Here is a 15,494-nt window from a genome sequence, read left to right as displayed (position 1 = left end):
ATCTAGGGTGAGGAGAACATTAAAGCTGTGGGAATCGAGTGTCTTCTCAACTAATGCTATAATTTGATAGCATCCCTGCTTGTGACCAAGTAATCTGATGCTGCCTACAGCCAGCAAGGTTTTTCAGGTTCTTAATGCATCCCAGTTCCCTCCAGAGGAGTGATTATGCCACTTTGCTCTGCTCTGTTGACCTCCCCTGGAGTACTGTGTCCATGTCTGGAGCCCTCAATATACAGAGGACATGGACCTGATGGAGCAGGTCCAGAGGAGGGCCATGAAAATAGAATAGAATAGAATCAACCAGGTTGGAAGAGACCTCCAAGATCATCCAGTCCAACTTATCACCTAGCCCCATCCAGTCAACCAGACCATGGCACTAAGTGCCTCATCCAGGCTTTTCTTGAAGACCTCAAAGGATGGTGCCTCCATCACCTCCCTGGGCAGCCCATTCCAATGCCAATCACTCTCTCTGCCAGGAACTTCCTCCTAATATCCAGCCTATACCTACCCTGGCACAGCTTGAGACTGTGTTCCCTTGTTCTGTTGCTGGTTGCCTGGGAGAAGAAAATAAGCACCTCTGCTACAAAGACAGGCTGAGGAAGCTGGGGTTGTTCAGCCTGGAAAAAAGGAGGCTCCAGGGAGACCTAATAGCAGCTTTCCACTACCTGAAGAGAGCCTACAAGAAAGATAGACAGAAATATCCAAGTTAAAAGTAATACAGAGTTGCCATCCCTGGAGGTGTTCAAGAAAAGCCTGGATGAGGCACTTGGAATGGGCTGCCCAGGGAGGTGGTGGACTCACCGTCCCTGGAGGTGTTGAAGCAAAGCCTGGATGAGGCACTCAGTGCCATGGTCTGGTTGACTGGCTGGGGCTGGGTGCTAGGTTGGACTGGATGAGCTTGGAGCTCTCTTCCAACCTGCTTGATTCTATGATTCTATGGAAAGGCTGTTTACAAAGGCCTGTAGTGATAGGATGAGGGCAGTGCCTTCAAACCAGAGAAGTGTAGATTTAGACTGGATGTTAGGACCAATTTCTTTACCAGGAGGGTAGTGGAACACTGTAACAGGTTGGTTGCATGCTTTTTTTGTCAGTTTCTATCTGAAAAAAGTCTGTAGAGATCCACAAAACCTGCAACTTGGAAGTCATTCTACAGCAGAAGACTATAGGAAAAGCTTTGCCTTCCCCTCTACACCCCCATTTTTAGCTTCTGTGTCTGAATTCTTGTTTGGGGAAGTGTAATCCTGCTGACATTTGACTTCACTGCTCATAACAGTGCAAGATTTATCCAGTTGAAGTTGATAAGGAATGTTAACAGCATGGAGGGGAGGGGTCTGTTTACTTTGTTCTGTTAGTCTTTTACTAGCCACTCTCTATGCTGGTCAGCACATTTTAAAGGAGGAGGATGAGCATTCCTCAGCTCTTTGTTTCAGGCTGAAGTGGTTATTCATGTAGCTACCTAGAAGATAAAAAATGGGATGGAGATTTGGAAGCAGTTGCCAAGTATCAGCAAGAGTTTAGAACTCTGAGAGCTTTCATTGTTTTAATTACCTTGTTTTGCAAAGAAAAAGAACAACAGCAGTGGTGTAGTAGATGAACTGGGACTGCTTAATTCCTCAAGGTCCTTTAAGTAGTCTGTAATTAAGATAAAGAATATTAAAAGAAGAATATGCTTCTTTTGGGGCTTTTCCACAATAATCAGGTCTTTGTTTCCTCCCTCATGAGTAATTGGACAGGTGTTTTTATTGGCAAGCTGGCTTTTAAATACTGTTTTGGAGTGACTCAGTTTGTCAGCAGATAAAACCTTTGGTGGCTAAAGAGAGGTTTGTGTGTACCTCTCTGTTTAATTTTAGGGTGCAGTGGTGGGAAATCTTTTCTTGTGTAGAGTTTCTTTGTGGAAGTAACTAAGGTAGGATCCACATTTTGGTTTAGAATGTGTTGATCATAGAATCAACCAGGTTGGAAGAGACCTCCAAGATCATCCAGTCCAACCTAGCACCCAGCCCTATCCAATCAACCAGACCATGGCACTAAGTGCCTCATCCAGGCTTTGCTTGAAGACCCCCAGGGACGATGCCTCCACCACCTCCCTGGGCAGCCCATTCCAATGCCAATCACTCTCTCTGTGAAGAACTTCTTCCTAATATCCAGCCTATACCTACCCTGGCACAACTTGAGACTGTGTCCCCTTGTTCTATTGCTGGTTGCCTGGGAGAAGAGGCCACCCCCCACCTGGCTACAATGTCCCTTCAGGTAGTTGTAGACAGTAATAAGATCACCCCTGAGCCTCCTCTTCTCCAGGCTAAACAGGCCCAGCTCCCTCAGCCTCTCCTCATAGGATTTGTGCTCCAGGCCCCTCACCAGCTTTGTTGCCCTTCTCTGGACATGTTCCAGCACCTCAACATCTCTCTTGAATTGAGGGGCCCAGAACTGGACACAGCACTCAAGGTGTGGTCTGACCAGTGCTGAGTACAGGGGAAGAATAACCTCCCTTGTCCTGCTGGCCACACTGTTCCTGATGCAGGCCAGGATGCCATTGGCTCTCTTGGCCACCTGGGCACACTGCTGGCTCATCTTCAGCTTACTATCTACCAGTACCCCCAGGTCCCTTTCCTCCTGGCTGCTCTCAGCCACTCAGTCCCCAGCCTATAGTGCTGCCTGGGGTTGTTGTGGCCAAAGTGCAGAACCCTGCACTTGGCTTTGTTAAATCTCATCCCCTTGGCCTCTGCCCACCCATGCAGCCTGTCCAGGTCCCTCTGCAGGGCTCTCCTACCCTCCAACAGCTCCACAGCTGCTCCTAGCTTGGTGTCATCTGCTTCTGGTGCCTTCTAAGTAAAGAGGATGCTCAGCCAAACCTTCTCTTTCCAACAGTTTCATTTGTACTGCTAGGATTTATTTCTTGACATCTGGGGTTCCCTGTTGTTTAAGTGGCAAGATGGATGACAGGAAATGGATTGAAGCTTAAAGGTATTGATTGAAGCCTCAGATAGTGACAGGACTCTGGTTGACTGGATGATCTTGAAGGTCTCTTCCAACCTGGTTGATTCTGTGGCTATGACTCTATGACTAGGGGGGAATGGAGCAAAGCTGGAGGTGGGTAGACTCAGCCTGGAGGTGAGGAGGAAGTTGTTGAGCATGGGAGTGGTGAGAGCCTGGAATGGGTTGCCCAGGGAGGTGGTTTGCCTTGTATCCTGCAAGCCCCATCCCCTTCCTGCAAGTGTAAGGACCCTGCTCCTCTGCTCAGGGTAACACTTTGACTTGGGCATCCACTCCTGAATCCCCTTCTTTCTTTGCTTGGTTCTTCTGTTGCCATCCCTTCCTCTGTCCTCTATTTTCAGTGTATGCTTCTCCCCCCTTCCTTTATGTAATCCTCTTGTAGCTTTTCTGTTTTGTTTTTTATCTTCTCCCTTTCCCAGTATGGAAAAAACACCACCTCTGATCCTCTGTTCTGATTTTCTTTTGTCCTTCTGCCTAGTCCTTATCTTTTGCTTGTTGCAAGGTCTTGAAGGTCATTTCTTTTTCTTCCCAAGACCCAGTATGGTGAAACCTTGCTCTTTGGTCTTTTACTATTCCTGTAATAAACACAAGATCCAGTAGAAGTTCTGTCTGCCTTGCATCTGTGTTCATCAATGACAGTTTGCTGCTGTGATTTCTTTGGCCAAAGCTGTGATATGCTCTGGGGCAGTTATTGTTTCTCCTAAACTGTTACTCAGCTTGGAATGGCAACTCTGTGAGTAGTTGCTATAAAGATTTTTAAGACACAGGAGCAGGAGAGTTAGTGTCCTGTGCTCTTGAGGCTTGCTTTCAGTTCAAACCAAACCAACACAGCACATCTGCTCAAGCAGGCCTTCTTTAAAGAGCTGTAAGGAGTAAGTTTTCCCCTCACACCATAATTATTCTGGTTGAAACACCTTGTTTCTCACTGCCTTGTTGATTTGATTAACTGTGTAGTGACTGGCATGCTCTTACAACACTGCTGCTTAGTGACTTGCAGGAGAAGATTTGAGCTGGCAGTGTCAATGGTTACAAATGGCTGGGAAAAAGCTCATGTTCCAGTTTTAATATAGCTTGTTTCAGACTTTCTTTCTTCACACAGCTCTTTAATTTTGGATAATAAAACCTCTGTCTGTCTCTTCTATTTTGTAGTTTTGCCAATTTGAGGATTCACCCTCATGGATTGGTCTTGGTGGATCTGCAGAGCTGCAATGATCACATGAAAGGAAGAGAGGAAGTCGATAAGGTATGGGTGGTGCTTCCCTGGCTGCACAAGGAGCCCCATTTCTGCAGGCCTGTCATAGAATCATAGAATCAACCAGGTTGGAAGAGAGCTCCACGCTCATCCAGCCCTAATCAATCAACCAGACCATGGCACTAAGTGCCTCATCCAGTCTTTTCTTGAAGACCCCCAGGGACGGTGCCTCCACCACCTCCCTGGGCAGCCCATTCCAATGCCAATCACTCTCTCTGTGAAGAACTTCTTCCTAACATCCAGCCTATGCCTACCCTGGCGCAAATTGAGACTGTGTCCCCTTGTTCTATTGCTGGTTGCCTGGGAGAAGAGGCCACCCCCCACCTGGCTACAGCCTCCCTTCAGGTAGTTGCAGACAGTAATAAGATCACCCCTGAGCCTCCTCTTCCCCAGGCTAAACAGGCCCAGCTCCCTCAACCTCTCCTCATAGGATTTGTGCTCCAGGCCCCTCACCAGCTTTGTTGCCCTTCTCTGGACACCTTCCAGCACCTTAACATCCTTCTTGAATTGAGGAGCCCAGAACTGGACACAGCACTCAAGGTGTGGTCTGACCAGTGCTGAGTACAGGGGAAGAATAACCTCCCTTGACCTACTGGCCACACTGTTCCTCATGCAGGCCAGGATGCCATTGGCTCTCTTGGCCACCTGGGCACACTGCTGGCTCATCTTCAGCTTACTCTCTACCAGTACCCCCAGGTCCCTTTCTTCCTGGCTGCTCTCCAGCCACTCTGGCCCCAGCCTATAGTGCTGCTTGGGGTTGTTGTGGCCAAAGTGCAGAACCCTGCACTTGGCCTTGTTCAATCTCATCCTATTGGCCTCTGCCCACCCATGCAGCCTGTCCAGGTCCTTCTGCAGGGCTCTCCTACCTTCCAACAGATCAACACCTGCTCCTAGCTTGGTGTCATCTGCAAACTTACTGAGGCTGGACTCCATGCCCTCGTCCAGGTCATCAATAAAGATATTGAACAGGACTAGGCCCAGCACTGATCCTTGGGGAACACCACTAGTGACTGGCTGCCAGCTGGATGTGGCACCATTCACCACCACTCTCTGAGCTCTGCCATCCAGCCACTTCTTGATCCAGCACAGAGTGTATCTGTCCAAACCATGAGCTGCCAGCTTGGCCAGGAGCTTCTTGTGGCAGCTTCTTGTCTAAGTATAGCTTGACAAAAGATGAAGTGTCAGAGCTGGCTAAAAGCTGAATGCTTACAGATGAGGAGCAGTAACACCCTAGAGTAGCTACATTGGTGTAGGAGTGCATATGTGTGTACACACAACTCTCTTTTGTGTGTTCTGGGTCTAATGTTCTCTGCTGTAAAAACATAGCAGCCTTATTAAAGGCTTAGCTCTCTTTAGGTGCCCAGGCCTGTGAGAACTGATGCTTAACACACAACCTCTAGTGTGTGACTGGCTTTTGCTTTCTCTAATTTGAGTATTGAGGCTCCCCATCTCTCATGCTTCTTCACCATAGCAATTGTTTACCTGCCATATAAGCACCAGAAGAGCCTAATGCAGTTGGACAAGGCTGGTGATGGCCCCAGGGATCCCCTCCTACAGCTCTGCCCTAGGCAAAATCAACTTCTCTTGGTCCAACAGTAACTTCACTGGAGAGCCCAGGCAGTCCCTGGTGGTCTTCAGCTTTTAGAGGTGTTAGCAGCCATGTCCAGCACAGTGAGGGGTTGAGGAGAAGCCCACGAGGCTGTGAGATGTGGTTGCTGCTTCCCTTTTGCTGTGCTAAGTTGAGGGTAATGGTTTGAAACTGGAACAGGGTAAATTTAGGTTGGACATGAGGAGGAAGGTCTTTACAATGATAGTGGTGAAATCTTGAAACAGGCTGCCCAGAGATGTTGGTGAGTTCCTGTTCCTGGAGACATTCAAGATCAGACTGCAGCATTATCTGGTTGGAGGCCATAGAATCATGGAATCAGTCAAGGTTGCAAGGGATCACAAGGATCATCTAGTTCCATCCCCCCTGCCATGGGCAGGGTCACCTTACCCTAGATCAGGAGGTGTCCTTGCTGAGTGCAGGAGACTTGGACAAGGTGACCTTTGAGGGTCCCTTCTGACCCATTGCAGTCTGTGAATTGGATGTTGCAGGGAAATGTGCCACAGGAATTAAACTTTGCAGGGTTCTCATCTTGCCTCTTTGGCTGTGCCTTAGAGGTCTGATGATGATATCCTGCAGGACAGCAGAAGGCAGTGATGACAGCTGCTACAATACACACATCCTTGCTAGCAGTGGGGTTAAGGCAACTGGCTAATAATTCCTAGGCTTCTAATGTTCCATTTCAAAGCCTTTCAGTACAGATGCTCTCTTTTACTGCACTCCAAACAGCCTAATTTAACACTTGGTTTACATTAAGGTGTCACCTGTAAATTCCACCTCTCTTGTTTACTGTTTTGTTGGGGTTTTTTTTCAGCTTCTAAACAAAGTAGAAGAAAGAATGAAAGAATTGTTCCATGGTAACATAAAAAGGGTGAAAAGGTAAGTTTGTACATTTGCTTCTGCATGTGGCTTGTCTGTGTAGTTGCTGAAAAGAAGCAAACTAAGCTTTGCTCTGCTGTAGTGAGTAGCCCTGGAGTATTACTTTAACCACTTGGGGTTTCCTCTGTGTTTTAAAGTAGTTTTATTGAAGAATTGAAGGTACCATATCATAGTGTCATAGCATGGCTAAGGTTGGAAGAGACCTTGGAGATCATCTATTCCAACTCCCACCTCCTACCTAGATTTGGCTGCTTAATCATAGAATCACAGAATCAGGCAGGGCTGGAAGGGAGCACAAGGAGCAGCCAGTTCCAGCCCCCCTGCCATGCCCAGGGACACCCTACCCTAGAGCAGGCTGCACACAGCCTCAGCCAGCCTGGCCTCAAACACCTCCAGCCATGGGGCCTCAACCACCTCCCTGGGCAACCCCTGCCAGCCTCTCACCACTCTCATGCCAAAGACTTCCTCCTCACATGCAGTCTGACTCTCCCCACCTCCAGCTTTGCTCCATTCCCCTTAGTCCTGTCACTCCCTGATAGCCTAAAAAGTCCCTCCCCAGCATTTTTGTAGGCCCCCTTCAGATAGTGTAAGGCCACAAGAAGGTCACCTGGGAGCCTCCTTTTCTCCAGACTGAATAGCCCAAACTCTTTCAGTCTGTCCTCATGGGAGAGGACAGCATAAGGCTTCATCCAGCCTGACTTTGCAATACCCCCAGGGAGGAGGCATCCACGAAATTGTTCCTGCCCGGTTTTGTTCTTGACTAATGCGTGGCTGCTTGCCCTGTGCTGCCATCCTGTGGCTCTCTGAGGACAGGGCATGTTACTGAAATCATAGATCCTTAGAATGCTCTAGGTGGGAAGGGAGCTCAAAGATCTTCCAATCCCCTGCCATAGGCAGGGACAACTCCCACTAGAGCAAGTTGCTCAAGGCCTCATCCAACCTGGCCTTGAACACCTCCAGGGAGGTTGTGGAGCACAGAATCACCTAATGTGATTAAAGATCACATTGGGTGATTCTGTGCTCCACAGCCTCCCTGGGCAACCTGTGCCAGTGTCTCACCACCCTCACTGCAAAGAACTTCTTTACATCCAGTTTCAATCTCCCCTCTGCCACTTCAAACCCATTCCTCCTCCTCCTGTCATTACAAGACCTTGTCAATAGTCCCTCCCCAGCCCTCCTGTAGCCCCCTTCAGATACTGGAAATCTTCCTTGAGGATCACTGGGGAACTTAAAAGCTGCTTTGTGTTCAGCACTCTTCTCTGGACAAAACCCTGCAACATTATCTGATGTGGATGTGGGAAATGTGAAGTCTCTGCTTCCACATTTTGGTCATTCACTGCCATGGCAAAGAGTTTGGCTTTTACAAGCAAAGGACTGATTTGAACCAAGAGACTTCTGTGTGTAATTAAAACCAGCCAAAACCAAACAGCCCTCCCCCAAAACCAACAACAAGACCACCAGAATCAAACTACAAACACACAGAAAAACAACCAACCAAAAACCAAACAAACCAACCTCTTCCCCTCTACCCCCCAAAGAAAAACATCCCACAGGGGAAAAAGAACCTAACCTACTCCAACCCAATACCACCCAACCAATAGAAAAAGTCAAACAAAGAAATCCCAAAACCCCCTTCAAACATTCCACAGGGAAAAAAGAAACAAGCCAACCCCAAACCCCTCAACTAATCAACCAAAAAAAAAAGTCAAACAAAGACAAGAAGCTCAGCAGGAGCCAGCAGTGTGCACTTGCAGCCCAGAAAGCCAAGCAGAGCCTGGGCTGCAGCAGCAGCAGTGTGGCCAGCAGGGCCAGGGAGGGGATTCTGCCCCTCTGCTGTGCTCTGCTGAGACCCCACCTGGAGTGCTGCATCCAGTTCTGGAGCCCCTGGGACAAGAGGGCTGTGGAGATGCTGGAGAGTGTCCAGAGCAGGGCCAGGAGGATGCTGAGAGGGCTGCAGCAGCTCTGCTGTGAGCACAGCCTAAAAGAGTTGGGGCTGTGCAGGCTGGAGCAGAGGAGGCTCCCAGGGGACCTTCTTGTGGCCTTCCAGCATCTGAAGGGGGTGACAAAAAAGCTGGGGAGGGACTTTTGAGGCTGTGAGGGAGTGGCAGGAGTGGGGGGAATGGAGCAAAGGTGGAGGTGGGGAGAGTGAGGCTGGAGGTGAGGAGGAAGTTGTTGAGCAGGAGAGTGGCAAGAGGCTGGCAGGGGTTGCTCAGGGAGGTGGTTGAGGCCCCATGGCTGGAGGTGTTTGAGGCCAGGCTGGCTGAGGCTGTGTGCAGCCTGCTCTAGGGTAGGGTGTCCCTGGGCATGGCAGGGGGGCTGGAACTGCCTGCTCCTTGTGCTCCCTTCCAACCCTGCCTGATTCTATAATTCTGTGATTCTAATCCTCAACAAAACATCCTGTAGGGGAAAAAAACTCAAAATAACCCAACCCAAAATCCCTCAACCAACCAAAAAACAATGTCTAACAAAAAAAACAGCAAACCAAAACCCTCCTGGACCATGGCACTAAGTGCCTCATCCAGGCTTGGCTGCAACACCTCCAGGGATGGTGACTCCACCACTTCCCTTTGCAGCCCATTCCAGTGCCAATCACTCTCTCTGACAACAACTTCCTCCTCCATCCAGCCTAGACCTGCTCTGGCACAGCCTGAGGCTGTGTCCCCTTCTTCTGCTGCTGGCTGCCTGGCAGCAGAGCCCAACCCCACCTGGCTACAGCCTCCCTGCAGGCAGCTGTAGACAGCAATGAGCTCTGCCCTGAGCCTCCTCTGCTGCAGGCTGCACCCCCCCAGCTCCCTCAGCCTCTCCTCACAGGGCTGTGCTCCAGGCCCCTCCCCAGCCTTGCTGCCCTGCTCCAAACACCTTCCAGCACCTCAGCAGCTCTCTGCAATGGAGGAGCCCAGAACTGGACACAGCACTCCAGGGGTGGCCTGAGCAGTGCTGAGCACAGGGGTGGGCACAAGAACCTCCCTTGTCCTGCTGCCCACACTGCTCCTGAGCCAGCTCAGGATGCCATTGGCTCTGCTGCCCACCTGGGCACACTGCTACTTCATATTCAGCCTCTTATCTACCAGTACCCCCAGGTCCCTTTCTTGCAAGTTGTTTGATATTCTTCTTATTGCTACTATTTCTTTATTACAGTGAACACCCAGGATGTCTGGAAAGGCTTAAAGAAGCACCCTTCAGTCTGAAATGTTTTGCTCTCTGTTTCTTTCTAGGCTGCCAGCCATTTTGAGAGGTGGAGTCATTGACAGATACTGGCCCACGGCTGACGGGCGCCTCGTGGAGTATGACATAGATGAAGTTGTTTATGATGAAGATTCACCTTTTCAGAACATTAAAATCCTGCATTCAAAACAGTTTGGGAATATTCTTATCCTCAGTGGGGATGTTAGTAAGTATAATCTCATTTTGATGGTGTTGAAGTGGTAGAATCACAGAATCAAGCAGGTTGGAAGAGAGCTCCAAGCTCAGCCAGCCCAACCTAGCACCCAGCCCTGCCCAACCAACCAGACCATGGCACTAAGTGCCTCATCCAGGCTTTGCTTCAACATCTCCAGAGATGGCAACTCCACCACCTCCCTGGGCAGCCCATTCCAATGCCAATCACTCTCTGTGAAGAATTTCCTCCTAACATCCAGTCTATACTTTCCCCAGCACAACTTGAGACAGTGTCCCCTTGTTCTATTGCTGGTAGCTGTTCTATTGGTAGCAAGTGTTGGTTGGTTGCTTTCTTGGCTATGGCACTGTTTGAGTGAGTTGCTAAGGATTGTGGTTGTGATGCTGGAAGCTACATATATATAAGGACCCATCCAGCTTTTCCTTTAAAGAGGTTTCTTTTGGTTAGAAATGCAAAATCTGCAATGCAAAATAAGAGATTTATTAGTTTTCTGAGGTCATCTTTGCTGTGGAAGGTGACACAGGAGAAGAGAAATCAAAGTGTTCTCCAGCAGAGCTTATTCTGCTGTTTCATAACAGCAGTAATCTGTTTGTTGCAGGTCCAGCCTCCTGAGAGTTTGTCTTTGGCAGTAGAACAAAGTGCTCTATCAGTCTTCAAAAATGAAATGGTGTTCTAAAAGAGAATCATAGAGTCAACCAGGTTGGAAGAGAGCTCCAAGCTCATCCAGTCCAACCTAGCACCCAGCCCTGTCCAGTCAACTAGACCATGGCACTAAGTGCCTCGTCCAGTCTTTTCTTGAACACCTCCAGGGACTGCAACTCCACCACCCCCCTGGGCAGCCCATTCCAATGTTAGGGGTTGGAATGGATCTCCAGAGGTCCAGTCCAACCCCTCTGCCAAAGCAGGATCCTCTAGGGCAAGTCACACAGAAATGCATCCAGGCAGGTTTTCAAAGTCTCTAGAGAAGGAGACTCCACAACCTCTCTGTGCAGCCTGCTCCTGTGATCTCTGTCACCCTCCCTGTAAAGAAGTTGTTCCTCATGTGGAGGTGCAGCCTCCTGTGGTCTAGTTTGTACTTGTTCCTTGTCCTGTCACTGAGCACCATCAAAGAAGTAGGAACTGGGTGAGGGGTGTGTGTATGAGAGAGAGCTGCTGCTGCTCCCTTGATTCCCTAAGGGTATTTTTTCATTGTGAGGGTGACAGAACCGTGGCACAGGCTGCCCAGGGGAGCTGTGGAGTCTTTCTCTCTGGAGATACTCAGTCCCTGGAGGTGTTCAAGTAAAGCCTGGATGAGGCACTTAGTGCCGTGGTCTAGTTGAATGGATAGGGACGGGTGCTAGGTTGGACTGGATGAGCTTGGAGATCTCTTCCAACCTGGTTGATTCTATGATTCTGTGTGTTCCTGTGTGAGCTGCTCTAGGTGCTCCTGCTCTGCAGGACAGTTGGACTGGAGGTCCCTTCCTGCTCCTGACATGCTGTGATTCTCTAATTACCTGTTTGGTGAGATACAAGACAGATCTATCTTATACTACGTAGCTGCTTTGCTGGTGAGCTCAAGATGCTCAGTTGAACTCTTCAACTTAATCAGAGAAACCCAACCTTTATAGGAGGGTCTTTTATATGTGGTACTCTGGGGAAGTTGACCTTTGTATTTTTGCAAGTGAACTTGGGAGAGGATGAGCTGCTGCTTTTGAAGTGAATAAGGATGTTATGTGTTAGGAAATGTAGGTCAAGGGGTATGCCTTGTGAAATCTTTCAGTCCTGAAGTTGGGAAGTACTAAGGTAAGTGAGGGATGTTGCTGTTTATGGATGGAATGACTAATTTCAGGTTAATGGCTTAGTGATTAACAAATTTGATTGTAGCTTTCTGAAATCACAGAGTCATAGAATGTCAGGGGCTGGAAGGGACCTCCAGACCTCATCCAGTCCAACCCCACTGCCAGAGCAGGAGCACCTAGAGCAGCTCACACAGGAACACATCCAGGCAGCTCTTGAATATCTCCAGAGAGGGAGACTCCACAACCCCCTGGGCAGCCTGTGCCAGTGTTCTGGCACCCTCACAGAGAAAATAAACTTCCTCGTGTTTCCATGGAACTTCCTATGCCTCAACTTCCACCCATTGCCCCTTGTGCTGTCATTGGGCATCACCCAGCAGAGCCTGGCTCCAGCCTCCTGGCGTTCACGTTGCACATCTTTATCAACATGAAGTCATCCCTAAGGCTCCTCCTCTCCAAGTTGCAGAGCCCCAGCTCCCTCAGGCTCTACTCATAACAGAGATGTTCAACTCCCTTAGTCATCCTTGTGGCTCTGTGCTGCACTCTCTCAAGTAGTTCTCTGTCCTTGAACTGAGAGGCCCAAAACTGAGCCCAATACTCCAGAAATCATAGAATCATAGAATCAACCAGGTTGGAAGAGACCTCCAAGATCATCCAGTCCAACCTATCACCCAGCCCTAACCAATCAACTAGACCATGGCACTATAATCTCTAGTTAATTAGCTAGTTCCTCTGATCGTTGCAGAAAGCTCCAGTGGAGGTGGCAGCTGAAAGTTGTTATTGAATTTGTTAGCAAGGTATGTTCTAATTCAGTTAGAATTGGATTTGAAGTCTTCAAGTGAGGTATTCTGTGCTCCTAGCCATGAATTTTCATCAGTTTCATCTGAGGATGAGATGTTATTTGGGATGTTATCACAATTTGTTTCACACAAAGTGAAGTGTGCTATTACTTAGCTGCTGTGGGGTTTTCAGAATGCTGCTTTCTGTCGGTTTGGAATCAAAATGCTGATTGCCAGGCAGGTAATAGGATGTCACAGAACACATCTGTTTGGAAGAGACCTCCAAGATTATCCAGTCCAATCCTCAACACAGCACTGATGGGTCAAGACTAAACCATCTCCCTAAGTGCCAGCTCCACACACTGCTTGAACACCCCCAGGGATGGTGTCTCCAGCACTGCTCTGAGCAGACCATGCTCATGTTTGACAGCCCTCTCTGTGAAGAAAGATTTCCTAGCATCCAGCCTGAACATCCTCTGGTACAGCTTGGAACCATTTCCTCTGCTCCTGTCCCTTGCCACCAAGGAGCAGAGGCTGCCCTCTCCTTGCTCCAACCTCCCTTCAGGTAGCTGTAGAGAGCAATGAGCTCTGCCCTCAGCCTCCTCTGCTCCACACTGAACACCTCCAGCTCCCTCAGCTCTCCTCACAGCCCAGCTGCTCCAGGCCCTTCTCCAGCCTCATTGCCCTTCTCTGGACAGGCTCCAGCCCCTCAATGTCCTTCCTGTAGTGAGGGGCCCAGAACTGAACACAGCACTGGAGGTGTGGGCTCAGCAGTGCTGAGCACAGGAGGATGATCCCCTGCTGCCCACAGTGTTTCTAATCCAATCCAGGATGCCATTGGCTTTCTTGGCCACCTGGGCACACTGCTGGGTCCATGTGCTCCTACACAAGGTTTTAACAGGTCTGAGTCACTAAGGTATACAGCTGAGGAGTGTCACTGCCTGCTGTGGAGCCCATGGTGAACAAGTCAGCAGAAGGCATGCTTCAGGGCTCCTCAGCAGTTAGGTGTTAATGCTTCTGTGAAGACACCCAGTGGAGGGGCATCTAGGTTGCTCTTTTCAGTTGAGATCCAGAATGTGCTTCCAGAAATCTCCTGATTTTTCTCTTGCAGCACCAGGCTGAGGTAAAATCCCACTGAAGTACCAAGTATGGGCATCAGGTCCTGGTTACTGACAGTTCTGCTTCTCTTCATAGAATCATAGAATCAACCAGGTTGGAAGAGAGCTCCAAGCTCAGCCAGTCCAACCTATCCACCAGCCCTATCCAGTCAACCAGACCATGGCACCGAGTGCCTCATCCAGTCTTTGAGGCACTTAGTACCATGGTCTGGTTACTTAGTACCATGGTCTGGTACCATGTCTTGGCATGGAGTACTTCCTAATGCTGAGGTAGCTTTTGCTGGCTTTGCATTGAGAAGCAGAGAAATCCTGTGTGGGCTTCTGAGGAGGTTCTCAATAGCCTTGGTAACTGCCCAGCTTCCTGTTACCTCCTATCTCTAGATTGTTTCTGCAGATACTTTTGCTTGGATCTGCATTTTATCATCTTTGGATTAATACCAGTTAAGAATTGAGTTGTAATGTTTCTAACTCTTTTCCTTCCATGCAGATCTGGCAGAGAGTGACCTGGCATATACTCAAGCCATAATGGGCAGCGGAAAGGAAGACTACTCTGGGAAAGAAGTGCTAATCCTAGGAGGTGGTGATGGAGGTATACTGTATGAGATAGTCAAACTGAAGCCAAAGATGGTTACCATGGTGGAGATATCCTTTGACAAATGACTGATCTTGCATTATTTTTCAGCCTGTGTTTTCTGCTGGCATCTTTGCCCTGAGCACAAGGAACTATCACACTCTCATTTGTGTGGGGAGATGAGGGCTAAAATGAAATGAGGAAAGGCTGAGGGACCTGGGGCTGGTTAGTCTGGAGAGTGACCCAGTCTTTTCTGCTGGCATCTTTGCCCTGAGCACAAGGAACTATCACATTCTCATTTGTGTGGGGAGATGAGGGCTAAAATGAAATGAGGAAAGGCTGAGGGACCTGGGGCTGGTTAGTCTGGAGAGTGACCCAGTCTTTTCTGCTGGCATCTTTGCCCTGAGCACAAGGAACTCTCACATTCTCATTTGTGTGGAGAGATGAGGGCTAAAATGAAATGAGGAAGGGCTGAGGGACCTGGGGCTGGTTAGTCTGGAGAGAGACCCAGTGACTACCTGTTGGCACATCATCATGAAGCATGCACCTCCAAGTTCCTAATCCATACTAGAACTCTGGAGTGGCAGTCTACACAGAACTGCAAAGGAATACTTGGGGCATAAGGCTGCTATCTCCACTGGTAATAGATCCATCAATCTACAGTTTGCACTGAGTTCTACCTTCTTGGATGGCTTTGTTCTTGTAAAGAAAAGCATAAAAATCCCTAGAAGCAGGAAAATTTTTGTTCAGTAAGTCAAGGCTTAGTGGATTCTGTTGATGAGAGAATGGCAAACCCTGGCCCTTTTTTAAACATACTGATCAAAGTCAACTTTGCAAACCACTTGAATGCTGAAATGTGAAGCCCTGGTAACCATATGGAGTGCTCATCATCCTAGGGTCTAGATTCCCCATGCTACTAAAAACAGTTGTTAACAGGGTCAGAGGATGTTAGAGGTTGGAAGTGACCTCTGGAGATCTTCAGGTTCAGAGCAGGACCATAGAATCTAGCACAGATCACACGGGAACACATCCAGACAGGGCTGGAAAGGTGCCAGAGAAGGAGATTCCACAACCTCTCTGGGCAGCCTGTGCCAGGGCTCTGGGACCCTTGCAATAAGGAAAT

General features: G+C 48.8%; 1 protein-coding gene across 2 annotated transcripts in view; it reads left to right on the top strand.

The window, feature by feature from the left end:
• Positions 1 to 15,494, top strand: part of SMS (spermine synthase) — a 58,751-nt gene that overhangs the window by 19,982 nt on the left and 23,275 nt on the right. For both annotated transcript variants that reach the window (XM_064152010.1, XM_064152011.1), the window contains exons 3-6: positions 4,144 to 4,237; positions 6,667 to 6,731; positions 9,947 to 10,122; positions 14,288 to 14,444. In XM_064152010.1, the coding sequence (XP_064008080.1) occupies positions 4,144 to 4,237; positions 6,667 to 6,731; positions 9,947 to 10,122; positions 14,288 to 14,444 (492 nt within the window). The remainder of the gene's footprint in view (positions 1 to 4,143; positions 4,238 to 6,666; positions 6,732 to 9,946; positions 10,123 to 14,287; positions 14,445 to 15,494) is intronic.

The sequence above is a fragment of the Pogoniulus pusillus genome, chromosome 12, assembly GCF_015220805.1.
Source record: "Pogoniulus pusillus isolate bPogPus1 chromosome 12, bPogPus1.pri, whole genome shotgun sequence".
In the NCBI taxonomy this organism is placed as follows: domain Eukaryota; kingdom Metazoa; phylum Chordata; class Aves; order Piciformes; family Lybiidae; genus Pogoniulus; species Pogoniulus pusillus.
This window is presented reverse-complemented; position numbering and strand designations above follow the sequence as displayed.